This window comes from Vigna umbellata, chromosome 3 (assembly GCF_029865625.1).
Source record: "Vigna umbellata cultivar VRB3 chromosome 3, Vumbellata_1.0, whole genome shotgun sequence".
Lineage (NCBI taxonomy): Eukaryota > Viridiplantae > Streptophyta > Magnoliopsida > Fabales > Fabaceae > Vigna > Vigna umbellata.
In genome coordinates, this window is record NC_142167.1 from 29684130 (window position 1) to 29698445 (window position 14316).

Genomic DNA, 14316 nt, shown 5'->3' on the forward strand with positions numbered 1-14316 from the left:
ACGGTGTTATGAGGGGCAAAGAACCTCGGAAAATTCTGATCGAACAACTCTCAAGTGGGACAAAAAAGTTGTCACCAAAGTATTAGTCAAGTGGAAGCACCAATTATTAGAAGATGCCACTTGGAATTCTTTTTTTATTTGAAGAAGTATCTAGATTTTCATCCTTAAGGACAATGACTTTTTTTTTAAGGCAGGGGAATTCATATAGGAATTCAATAACAAGCAACATGGCTCCACGTGGCAGCCAATAGCTTAATTACATTCTTCTGCAATTCTGTTAGAAGGTTGTAGAATTTGTTATATGATTTTTAGTTTTTCAAATAATAAATACTCAGCTCAAAGGGAGGGGAGGACGATTCTTACGACAACAAAAACAATCTTCTTCTTCTCAAAATTTTCTGGCATTATTTTGGATTTAGCTTTGAATCCTTAAGATTTGAGATTCTTCGAATATTTCTATATTCCTAGAACTTTCATTATCAGGCACCCAAATCACCTTATAATTATTAGATAAAACATATATAGATAAGCAAAAATGTCATACCAATTCTAAAACTAATATAAATCAAAAAATAAAGTAACAATATGAATATAAAAGGAAGACATGATTCCTCCATTAAGAAGTGTCGAGAGGGTTAAAATGTATGCAGCCTCTTCAAATTTTCAAATTAGTAGATATTTCAAATTTTCCATTTACAATTTTATTTTAAATTTTTTCTAGAAGTTGTATGCATCGGTTGTGTTTATAACTGAGGTAATAGCCTCTTCGATAGTTAAATTCCAGAAGAGTAAAACAGTAAGCATGTTTCACTCTTTCTTCTTCTTCTTCTGCCAGAGAACCACTTCTCATCTCGTGTGAACAACTTCTTCGTGTCGCTCCACCATCACTGCCTCCACCATTAGCCATCGCGTTGCCTCCTTCATTATTCGTCGTTGTTGCCTTCACCATTGGTCGTTGTTGCTGTATCCACCACTTGTTATTCTTCCTTGCTCAACTGTTCTCTCTCTCAGGCAAAGTTGTTGGTTTATGGCCTTCATTTCTCTCGTGCAAAGTGCTTGGTGTGGTCTTAATTTTTGTCGCGCGAACGTTGTTGCTTCTATTTCTCTCGTGCAAACTACGCTTTTCATTGTTGCCACCTTTGGCCGTTTCATTGTCATCTGCGACCGTTTCATTGCTGCCTTTGTTGTCTCATTGCAAATAAAAAAAGAAAAAAAATATTTTGAATAAGCCCAAGACTCAATTTGTGAAAAAAAAACCATCGCCTCAGTTCGAAACCAATTGATGCAAAAGACCTCTACATACTGCCTCGGTTCAGAATCGAAACAAAAAGACTATCCCTTTTTGCGTGTATATACCTCAATTCATAAATCGTTGCGTACAAAAATAACTAGTGTCGTTTTCGTTTACGAGTGACATGTTAGTATATCAATGCATCGCTGTGTTAAAAGAAAATAACATGAATGAAAAGATTTCTAACACTACAGTTTAATCGATATAAAATAATTTATACTAATAAATACTTTTTTTTGTAGTGTATTAACAAATACGTGAATATTATTTTTTTTTGTTAAAAGTTGAATCTGTAGTGGGTTACCAGTACTTAACACTACAAAAAAGAAGGGCATTACCGAAGGCCATAAGCCCTCGAAAATAGTCAGAAGCCGTCAGAAAAGGGTATTTACAGACGACTTATCGACGGCCAAAGAGCCCTCGATAAATCCCTTGTCGCTAACATTTACCGAGGGCTTCCGCCCTTCGGTAATTACCGAGGGCCAAAAGCCTTCGGTAATTTTCGAAGGGCAAAAGTCTTCGATCATTACCGAAGGGAAAATGTAGAGCTGCAATCAAAATTCCCTTAGCTAGAACAAAGAACAAATTGCACAATGAAAACACATAACAGTAAGAACTTCCCTTTCTTGGTCTTGTACAATTGGTGCAGCTCAAAGATCTTTATTGCTCTTAAATTGTAAGCCCAAAGTACGATCAGTATGGCTTTTCCCAAACTACACAGAAAATTCACAACTAGTTCAACAGAGTACACAATGCAAAGTAATATCAAATGAAATTCAAAAATAGCTAAGCAAACTAGAATTAGGTAAACTAAGCAACTTCCCTATTTACAAGACTGCTTCTAGCTGTGTAATTCCAACTAAACTCCCAAACAGATAAGCTCTGCACGCTAAAATTTCAAACCAAATTCCAGTAAGGTACAAATGGAAATGGATATTAAACCAGATGCAAATAGGTGTAAGTCAAAGCTGAACCAAACTGATTTTAGCAACCACCCTAAGCTAATCAAACTCAGATCAATCTAATGTAATTCAGAAATAATTCCAATTCAGAATAATATTTGCAATTCCTAACTCAGAATTCAGATTAGTTAATCCAAATCTACAAATACTATAATACCAAACTTATGGCACAGATCAAAATACCAAACCAGGAACAAAATAGAAGGTGTAATAATAAACTGGTTGGTTAGCTTTTCAAATCAGATATGGCTCTTAAAAATCATGAAATCAATTTTACTCCAAACAGCAGATGTACAATCTAATTATTCCAAACAAATCAGTTCATGCACAAATTAGTTCATACACAGCTAACACAACTAACTAGGTGGTATGTAAGGGTATTCAAGTCAGCAATCACATTCAAAACATTAATATCTCAATGATTTCAGCAACAATTTATAATGTAAAATGAATGCAATAGTAGCTTAAACAAGCACAAATGCTCCAATTTGATCATTAAAACTTTTTTCCCTCCACAATGAACAATCACAAAACAGTTAGCAACACATATGAGTAAAACCCAATTTTCTCTCACAAATTTTCCAAGGAAATTAGGCTAAATCAGCCTCACAAGACTCACAACACTTAAGATTCTCTTTAGAAATTTAAATCACACAAATGAAAGGTTTGGAAGGGAGATTCTCCCTTGGAAGTTCAAGGCTGGAGAATCTATCAGACCACCACCACCTAAGATGCTACCAAGCACACAAACCTTCTTTCAAATTCCAGAAACCAGAGTGAACAACTTCTCAAGAAATAAAGAAATGGCTAGGCAAAGATCAAAGTAATGGACAGACAGGTAGAACAGAACATGACAACCACTAAAGCAAAGGAATTGACAACACAGTACAACAACCACTTTAGACAAACTCTAGATTAGATGAAGAAAGCAATTAAAGTTCAAATTAAGAACAGCAGAATAGAATGCACATGCATTGAGACAAGACTAGAGGTTCAACAAGGAAAAGCAAGAAACAAGGTAATTCAAGAAGAAGGCACACAAACTGAACCTACCAAAGGATCTAGAACATATTAAAAACACAAGAAAGACCAAGCAAGTTGAATCATACATGACCAAACAGTTTTGCAACTGAAATAAAATAATGCATTGCCAATTTCTCTAAAATGTTTGTTCCAATCAAATTAAATGATGAACTAGAAATAGGAGATAACATCAAGAGTGAAACAATGTTGTGAATTGCACTTGCCACTTTGGCTCTTTATGTGGTTCAGTCAATACTTCTTTCTAATTGTTTTTTTTCTTTTCAAATCACAAGAACTCATGCTTTTATACTTTCACTTTCTTTTGCTACAATTCACAGCATATAATTTGATTTCTATTCCAATCCAATTCAACTTCACAAGATGAGTCATGAACACTTGATTCAACACAAAGAAAACTACATAATTTTTAAAAACACCAAATGCATGACACAAATGACTCTAGGAAGTGTAATCAAATTTAGCTAAGCTGGAAACAACAGCTAATTGACAATCAAGCTCAAACCAGAAATTGCAAAGAATTGAGCATGGTGAAAAGCTCACAAAATGAATTAAACAGTGAGGTGTACTTCTCGTTTAGCAACCGAGCTATGCCAAGGCATTTCATTGCTCATTTGGTATGCCTAACCTTCACATCATCAAATAAAATCCAAAACAAATTTGAACACACATCAACAGATTTTAAATGAACTCAGATTTGCATAAATAGATTGCATTCAGTGATAAGAAATGTTATTAGAAACTATGCACTGGCTCACTATCACCAAGGCTAGATTTATCATCTCACTGCCTTTCTTTAGTTGATATAGGGCACACACAAATCATTGAATCAGACCAACACAATTTCAAAGCAGATTGACAATGATTTTAGCACAATTGAAGAAAACTACATCAGTTAATTACTGAGCACATGACCAAACAAACTGAATTTGGATTTCAAAATGAAATTGACTCAAAATAGAATGCACCGATTTAAAATGATGAAACACTGACTCAAAGCACAGAAAAACACATAGATGCACCGAATCACAATATAGAACTCAAAACAAGACAAAAACAAGATGAATCAACACAAGACATACCGAAACAACGCAAGATAGTTAAACGCATGTATTGAACAACGCGGAAGTGAAGAAAATTCAACAGAGACGCGAAACATTGAAAACAAAATTGAAACAACACAAACAATGAATAAAATAGGGAGGCGAATCAAACTTAACTCAGAAATTGAACCGAACAATTCAGAAATTGAAGGAAACTCAAAACAGAGAGAAACGAGATACTTACCTTTGACGAGTGGACGAAACCGAAGCTTTGGTGCCAACTGATGGAAGAGCGGCTCCGAGGAGAAGTTCTACTGGTGTTGTGCAAACACGATTCGAAGTCCTCGAGGCCTCCTCTAGAGATGAACACAGCGGAAAATGACAAAAACTCGAAGAAGAACAAGAAATAGAGGGTTAAACTCGATAGAAACCCTAGAAATGGAAGGAAACCCAATATGAACCGATTAATCGGTTCAAAATGAAGATTGAACGGTGGAAAAGGTTTGGAACGGATCAAGAGTGATTTTAATCGGCTAAAATAAGAGAAAATGATGAAAGATGAAGAAACCCTAGCCAAATGTGCAGATGATTTGGTGACAGTGGAAGAAAGATGAAGAAATTGGTGAATCTGATACTTACTGAGGAGAAGAGATGGATCTGTGATGAAGAATTGTTGGTGATGATGAAGAACACTCTCGAGAAAGAATCTGTCTTACAAGAGAGAAACGCGAATGAAAAAAAGTGAAGAGTGATGTGCTGATGAAGATACGAAAGAGGACGCGTGGCTGCTGAAGGTGTAGGCAGCTTGGAGTGCTGATGTGAGGTGGCAGCAAAGAATGGCAACGAGAAGGTGAGAGAAATAAGTGGAGCACCGTGGAAATCAAGGAAAATGAAAATGGAGAAATAAGTGGAGCACCATGGAAATCAATGAAAATGGAGGCAGTGTGCAAAGAAGGTGGCTAGAGGCAGATCCCTAGGACTTTCTAGCCTGGGACTTTCAAGAGAGAATAGTTTCCGTGATTCAGAAAACTTTATTCTCATTAATCTCAAAAGTTCCAATTACAATAGAGGAGCTGGGTATTTATAGTAACCCATGCCCCTTACAAGCTATGCTATGAAAGGTAAAAATACAAAAGAAGGACTATGTCGGGCAGGATTGCATCAAACCCCTTATCACCCTCTGTCGTTTGGCTTGGTTCCTCACAATTTTCTAGCGTTCGGTTTGAGCCCTCATGGCCTTCTGTCATTCGGTATGTGTTTCAACTTGTGTTCGGGCTTCTAATGCGTTCGGCTCAAGTCATTATCACCTTTTGTCGTTCGTCTAGGTTCCTTACAACTTTTCAGTGTTTGCCTTGATTCTTCACTGCCTTTCATATTGCTCGGTCCGAACTGTTTGGTCTCAACATGTCTTACGTGCTCTCAGTCATGCCTTCCACTACTCGGTCTTGGTCATAACTTTACCGCTCGGTCCTATGTTCTTGGTCACAAACAGTCGTGTCCTGACTGCTTGGGAACGCTCGTGTCCTGACTGCTTGGTCTTGGTCATGAAGTCTACCATTCGGTGGTTACCGCTCGGTCTTATTAGTTGCGTTCGACCATGAACAATGTTCTGTCTTTAGCTGTGTTTGGCCTTCATCTGATTGTAGTCGTTCGGTCTTCATATGCGTTCGACCGTTGACTTGTAGCGACCGTTCAGTCTTCGTCTTCTTATTTGCAGTTTGGTCTGAATCTTACTCTTGTTCTTTTTCTTCGCTAATCATTATGCAAATATACTTTTAAACTTGATGCATCAAGAGTCTTCATATTCTTCACTTCGTAGTATCATCAAAATTATTTCATTGGTAAGACATATAAATAGCGACAAGCATAATAGTATATTAAAAGAACAATGATAAACTTCACAGCTATTTGAAGAAAGGAATATATAAATATACCAACGTGGACCTCCACAATTAGCATTGCTAAACTTCTGTTAAATTCCACACAAATCTCATCCACACACGTCATTTTTCTCGATTAAGATATTTTTCTTAGTCCATTTTTAAGATTAAGTTAAACATAATTCAATTTAAAATGGAGATAAAAATTTTGTTGGCAAAATTTATTACGGTTATTGTGTCATAGGTTATCGGCTCATATAATTTTATATTTATCTTATAAGACTCATGTTGTTATGGACTATGAAAATATGTTACACTTTTAGCTGAAGTTTTAAATTAATTATGTTTTAAATCTAGATAAAAACAAAATTTACTCTGAACTTTGATTAAAACTAATGATTTTTTTTTTCAATTTCAATTGAGTTTAATTTGGTTTAATTTTCTTTTTAAATTTCAAACACATTTAAACATCCAGGGTCATACATATAGTGCATTTAAATAAAATAAAATTATTAAAGAAATAATATCAATTGTTTAGGGTGTATTCGTATCCAGGGATTTTATGTGAAGTGAAATTATTAGCTATGATTAACGGGTGCCCGTGACGTTTGTATCCAAGGATTTAGGAATCATGAAAAGGGCTGACTTGCGATTAACACCCTATGTCATCTCGTTCGGAGGAAGGGATTTGTGGGTAATAAATATGTTTTTATAAAAGTTTCCCTCCTTTAACACAATGTCCAATTATTATGTTTACATTGTCAGGGAATTAATTCTGAAATTGATTATAGGAATCATGAATCGATTCCGTATACGTATACATATAAATATACATGATACAACTAATTCCTAAATCTCGTTTGAAGATAGGATTATATATATTAATTTTAATTATAAAAATAAATTAGTAATTTTATATTTTAATCTATTAAAATATTTTTTAATCATATTTATAAAAATTTTCACAAGTTTCTTAAATTTTACGTTTAAATCTTTTCACTTTCACATCAAAATCTTTTAAAAGAAAATAACACAAATGACACCTTTAAATCCACCCAAATTGTCCTTTTCCTCCCTCAAATTCATTTGGATAAAGTTTTTTGTTTTTTTTAAAAAGAAAGCAACTTACACAGAAATAATTATTTTCAAATTAAATAAAATGATTGGTTAATTCCATATAAAATAAAATTAAACTAATTTTTCTTTTAGTTTAAAAATAGATCGGACACAATTTTTCAAACAGTCGATTATGCTTATTAAATAATTCATGATCTAGTTTATCCTATTAAATCACATTGATAGGATTAATTGGATAAATAATTAAGTAGGTAGGAAAGAGAAGGAGAAGAAACGAGGAAGTAGAAATGTGAAAACAAATATTATTTCTTATTACTTTTCAAAAGGGTGCGGAAAATTGGTCAAAGAAAAGTACCCCTGAAGACTTTTTGATAATATTACCAAAGTATAATTGGTTATTGACTCAAACTGTAATGAATATATCTTTTGAGTTTAAAAAAAATAAAATTTAAAATAAGATAAGTGAGTCAACACAAATAATGTAGATCAAAGCCGTAATATTAAAATGGCAAAACTATCACAAATATTCTATTTTATAGGATAAAAATGTGACCAAAATTTCATCTTATATTCGAAAAATAAAAAATATTATTCATTAGACAGGAAACGGTACAATTAACGTCATATCATAGTTTAACAACTCAAATTACATAATAACAGAACACCAGTCAAATAAAAAAATCTAAAGACTAAAATCCGAAATCTAAAATGGATTATTAGAAACTAAATTTATTTGAGGAAAACTTTAATTCGTGTTTTAAATAATTGTTTTAATTAAATTGCATTTTTCGCATGAAAATTTGGACTGAGCACGTAATTGGAATCAGTCGCATCGCGTATGATAAATATTCGATTAAGCAACCAAGACTAATGCGCGTAAGAAAACGCAACACGCTAACACTGACGTGTATAATTTAAAAAAATAAAAAATAACGATATTTTTTCCTATAAATTTAAATTAATTTATACATAGATTAAGGATAAAATTTTAAAAATAAGATGGAATGTCTTCAAAATAGCTAACTATACCATTATCTTAATATTTAATTTCTAGCTTCTCCTTTGAAATTTAAACACTTAGATTCGTGTTTATTTATAATAAATGCCTCTGTATGCATTAATCGCGCTCTACAATCGCGCTCTACAATTGTTGAATATACTTAATATTTCATTATGTTTTACATAATTAAGAAAACAAATAGAATATTTTTTTAACGACAATAGTCCGAACCCTAAACTTCCAATCTGTTATTTAAGTTTAAAAAACTTTTAAATTTTATTTCTTAGTTTCTTGTGTATTTTTTCTTTCTTTCAAACCAAATTCTCCTGCTTTTATTTTTATTTTCACATATTAATTAAACATGTGATCAAAATACTCTTTATTTTTATTTTCTCATGTGGGTTATATTATTCGTTTCCTGTGGTGCGGAACCTGTACACTATTAAATTTTTGTAAGACTTACGCGACCTTTCTGAAAGTTATATATATTTGTAATAACTATTAAAAAATAGTATATCCATATGGTAACTATTTCAAATTATTTTAAACAATATAAACTTTAGTGATGATATTTGAAAAATTGATTACAAATTGTATAATATTGATAATGAAACGATGTTTAAAATATAATTATTATGAAATGTGTATAATATGATATCTAGACCAAACGGTTAGCATCCAAGACCGATCGGTCTATCTATTGTAGCAGTTTTCGTCAATAACAGTGTTCGTCAATAAGGTCAAATCGGGATAATGCTCATCAGCCAAGTCAAACCAGATTAAATGATGTTGGGCTACAATTGAGCCAGCATTTAAGTTATTGGGCTAATAATCCAGTAGAGGATAAAATAATCAAATATATGTGGTTAAAGATATTCATAAAGCTCTTTATAAGCAACCGACTGGATTTTATAGTAAGTCTGTTTATATTTTATTAGGGTTGTGATAAACTATAAATACAAGGCCAAAGCTAAAAGCCAAGTACATTCCACTTACGTTCTACTCACACTCAACTCATTCTCATATTCTCAAATAGTGATAACCATTCACTAAACATTTAATTAAGAGCCAAAGCTCTTCAAATCACACGCCTAACTTGGACGTCGGAGTGCCTTTTGTAAGTACCTCGCCCCTCTGCTGGTGAAGGAGAGCGAACGGTGCGAACCGAAGAAGCGCGAGCAACCCATCGAAAGATGAGTATGCGGTCTATATTGCAGGAGAGCGAGCGACAAAGTCATCCAGAAGCGACAAAGTCAAGTTAGAAAGATTAGTCTCTCGGTCCCGAAAATTCCCACAGAAAAATTTTGGCGCTCACCGTGGGGCCGAGGGGCATCTCTTATAACCATAAGGAACCGGACAAGGATGAAGTCTCACCATCAACGCCAACAAGCTTTTACGGCTCTATAGATAATTATTTTGATATAGATTCATTTTATTATTTAATTTAATTTAAATGTCTTAATTCAATATTATAATATTGTTCAAGATTTATTAAGGGTCCAATAATGCACTCACCAGTTAGCCAAATTTGACATCAAGTGTTCAACCGTGCAACAATTCGACCATTCGGCCTCATTGGTATTCAGCCGTTCGGCTAAACAACGTAGGTGACAGGACCATGCAGACCACTCAGCCAAGAGGAGTGCAAGAAACGAGAGGTAAATCCCTCTCGTTGAAGAACAGACCGAGAGGTAAATCCCTCTCATTGAAGAAATGACCGAGAGACAAATCCCTCTCGGCTGAGAGGTAAATCCCTTTCGTGAACCAGAAGACTGAAGAGGTAAATCCCTCTCAGAAGTAAGCCATCACTAGCGTCAACAAAACCTAAGGAACACTTTCCGAGAACCCCTGGTCCTAAATCGAGCGGTGAGGAACGTTCTCCATGAACGCTCACTCTCGTCCTAAATCGAGCGGTGTTGGATGTCCCCGAGGACTTACACTCTCGTCCACTAGGAAGTTCCAAAACGAACTCCTACGCTGAAAAACATAGCGATGAGGAACATTCTCCGTGAACTCTCACTCTTGTCCTAAATCGAGCGGTGTTGGACGTCCCCGAGGACTAACACTCTCGTCCACTAGGAAGTTCCAAAACAAACTTCTAAGTCGAAAAACCGAGCGATGAGGAATGTTCTCCTTGAACTCTCACTCTCGTCCTAAACCGAGCGGTGTTGGACGTCCCCGAGAACTGACACTCTCGTCCACTAGGAAGTTCCAAAACTAACTCCTAAGTCGAAAAACCGAGCGGTAAGGAACGTTCTCCGTGAACTCTCACTCTCGTCCTAAACCGAGCGGTGTTGGACGTCCCTGATGACTAACACTTTCGTCTACTAGGAAATTCGAAAATGAACTCCTAAGTCAAAAAGCCGAGCGGTGAGGAACGTTCTCCGTGAAATCTCACTCTTGTCCTAAACTAAGCGGTCTCAAGCATTTGGCCGTTCGGCCGCCTCACATGCATTCAGCCAATAGGCCTCAAAGGTCCTCGGCCATTCGGCCTCGCAAGTACTCGGCCATTCTGCCTCACAAATATTCGACCATTTGGCCCAAAAATTATTCAGTCAGTCGGCCTTATAGTGCAGATAAACAAAATGCTATCAAAGTCGCTCGTCAACTGGGAAAAAGTTCTAAAAAGAACTCCCATCATAAGTCGATTGGCCTAGTAAAAGTTCAAAAGGTAACTCCTAAAGTACACCATTCGGTCAGAGACGAGCAACGACTCAAATTACAATCAGAACAACCTCCCCAATAGAACGAGGACGACCTTCCCCAAGTTCATATAAGTCATATACTTAACCTTGGCTAAAGCCAAACTTAACTCGGACTTGGAGGGCATTATGATATCTAGGCCGAACGATTAGCATCCAAGACCGATCGGTCTATCTCTGTAGCAGCGGTTGTCAACAACAACACTCGTCAACAAGGTCAAATCGGGACAACGCTCGTCAACCAAGTCAAACCAGGTTAAATGATGTTGGGCCACAATTGGGCCAGCATTTAAGTTATTGGGCTAATAATCCAGTAGAGGATAAAATAATCAAAGATATGTGAATAAAGATATTCATAAAGCTGTTTATGAGCAACCGACCGGATTTTAAGGTAAGTTTTTTTATATTTTATTAGGCTTGTGATAACCTATAAATACATAGTCAAAGCTAAAAGTCATGTACGTTCTACTTATGTTCTACTCACACTCAACTCATACTCATATTCTCAAATACTCAAATAGTGATAACTATTCACTAAACATTCAATTAAGAGCCAAAGCTTTTCAAATCACATACCTAATTTGGCGTCAGAGTGCCTTTTATAGGTACCTTCCCCCTCTGCTGGTGAAGGAGAACGAACGGTGCGAATTGAAAAAGCGCGATCAACTCATCAAAGGATGAAAGTACGGTCTATATTGTGAGAGAACGAGCGACAAAATCATTTAAAAACGACAAAGTCACGTTAGAAAAGTTAGTCCCTTCGAAAATTCCCACCGAAAAAAATGTAATTTTAAAAGATGACAAATTGACAATTACCGTAAAGACCCATAATATCATTGATTGAAAGTCAAAGACAAGTATAACAAAATGTAGTAAAAAAATTCCGACAGTCGCATTGAAAAAGAATCTACAACCAACAAATTCAATGAAGAAAATGATAACTTTTATTTCTTGATAAAAGATAGACAAGTTATTTTGGCGAAAAGAAACAAATAAATTTTTGTGTATTTAATTATAAAAAGTGCAGATGATGTGACACCTTCAATAATGAAAAATTTTGAAAAATTATTGTAAATGATCTATTTAATTAAGAAAAAAAATGCAAGCATATCCAACGTCTAGCTGGATCCGCATCATCAATAATGTGTCTTCTACATAAGAAACTCACATTCATTAAAGATTAGAAAAACAACACTTTCGATTTGAAGACAATAATTACATAATTTGTTATTACTTGTTTGTTTGAGTGTGATCCCTCTACATGGCATACCCAAACCCTCATTATCCACCGCAGCCCACCACCTCCGTTCCGATGCCAGCGGTGCCGACCACCGTGATCGGGCCCCAGTTCTGCGCTCCGTACCCCGTGGATCTGGCGGTGGTGAAGAAGGTGATGTCCATCGCCGACGGCAACTTCGTGGTCACCGACGTCAACGGCAACGTGGTCTTCAAAGTCAAGGGCTCTCTCATGACCCTCCGTGACCGCCGCGTCCTCCTCGACGCCGCCGGCCACCCCCTCGTCACCCTCCGCCGCAAGGTTTTTCAGTCTTCCTTTCTCCTCGTCTCACCCACCTCTTCACTTATTCGTTTCAATTATTAGGTTATAGTTTATACTTAGTGAAAGTTAATCACGCATGCTTGAATTAACTAAACACTCTGAGATTAGTTCCCTCTTTTAGATAATCCCACACAGTCTTCTTTCGATCTAGCCTTTATTATATTTTAAAAAATAGTTTTTAAAAAGGAACACAGTAATCTCATTTAATATATTATATAAAGCGAATTTCTAAATATTAAATATGATTCAAAAATTAGAATAAATCCGTGTTATGTTAGTAAGGTGAAATTGTTACGGTAATTTTGAATGTATAGAATGGTTAAATATAGTTATAAAAATAAATTTTGTGTTGTTTAAGTGGGTTTATCCAATTATAAAAATTGGTGAAAAATGGTGTTGTTGATGCAGATGATGACGGCACATGATCGGTGGCAAGCTTTCAGAGGGGAAAGCACAGATGACAAAGATCTAATATTTTCTCTGAAGCGATCGTCCCTTATTCAGTTTAAGACGAAATTGGATGTGTTTTTGGCTAATAACACAAGAGAAGATATTTGTGACTTTAAGGTCAAAGGTAGCTGGTTTGAACGATCTTGCGTTGTTTATGCTGGTGAATCTAACAACATCGTTGCTCAGGTAAAACTTTTCTCATTAAATATCCAAATCCATATTCTTTTATTAATTAGTTGCACATAAATTAATTTTTTCAATTCTATTTTAATCATAAGTATTGGTAACTGAAAATGTTTTGTTGAAATGGTATTACAGATGCATAAAAAGCACACAGTTCAGAGTATTTTGATTGGAAAAGACCATTTCATGGTGACGGTTTATCCGAACATTGATTATGCGTTCATAGTGGCGTTAATAGTGATTCTTGACGAGATTAACGATGATGCAAGAGAAGAATAGAGAAGTTGGGAAACCGCTTTGTACTTTTTCATTTAGATTTCTTATATAAGGTGCAGGATCATTCAAACAATGCTTAAATAAGAAGTAATCCTATTGATGTTCGTAATGTATAAGCTCAAATATTTATCCCACCATGATACACTTTTAGATATAAGAATAAAATAATCATAAAACTTTAAGGTTTGTAGTTTTTAAAAAAAAATAGAAAGAGGTTTGTAGTTTTAAAAAAAAAATAGAAAAAAAAAATAAAGATAGTGTCAAATAGATGTAAAACATTTATTCATGTGTATCAAATAATATTTTTTTTATCCAATGTTAATCTAAGGTAATAAGGTAAATAAGAAAAGTGAAATATTTGGAGAAAAACACACAATCTCGTTACTTAAATAATAGAAATAGGTTATATATAATCATACATACCAAAAACAAACTCTTTTGATAACATTAGAGTGTGATTCTTGTTTATCGAAACTGTCTTATATAATTAGAGAAAGTTAACTTGTTACTGACAAAAAAATCTTAATAAATTAAACGAAAATAACCATAAAAACTTTGACAATTTTTCTCTTAATTCCATTAAAAGTTTGAATTCTTTCACGATAATTAATTATTACTAATATATTATTTTGAAAACTTTATAACAAACAAAAATAATGGATTACCACTTTTAGTAATCGATTATTATTGACAGTTGCGATCTGTCTTTTCAGTTTCTAACTGTACTTGAACTTTGGGCTATAAATAGAGGTCTTCACAATTTATTACAGTGTAACTTTTCACTTAAGAATATTAGAGCAATGTGTTTTAGGGAAACTATGCGTGTTTGTGAAAAGGGAGCTTATGAACTTGG

General features: G+C 34.7%; 1 protein-coding gene across 1 annotated transcript; it reads left to right on the forward strand.

Moving 5' to 3' along the window:
• Positions 1-12122: 12122 nt before the first annotated feature.
• Positions 12123-13572, forward strand: LOC124846797 (protein LURP-one-related 10-like). Its single transcript, XM_047324150.2, has 3 exons — positions 12123-12533; positions 12963-13190; positions 13323-13572. The coding sequence occupies exons 1-3, from the start codon at positions 12258-12260 to the stop codon at positions 13464-13466; spliced, it is 648 nt and encodes a 215-aa protein (XP_047180106.1). The 5' UTR covers positions 12123-12257; the 3' UTR covers positions 13467-13572.
• The last annotated feature ends 744 nt before the right edge of the window (positions 13573-14316 follow it).

Excerpts from the sequence above, each read along its gene's own strand:
- LOC124846797 (XM_047324150.2), top strand. The coding sequence starts at position 12,258 with ATGGCATACCCAAACCCTCATTATCCACCGCAGCCCACCACCTCCGTT. Across the intron at positions 12,534-12,962 it reads TCGTCACCCTCCGCCGCAAG|ATGATGACGGCACATGATCG; the intron begins GTTTTTCAGTCT and ends TTGTTGATGCAG. Across the intron at positions 13,191-13,322 it reads CTAACAACATCGTTGCTCAG|ATGCATAAAAAGCACACAGT; the intron begins GTAAAACTTTTC and ends ATGGTATTACAG.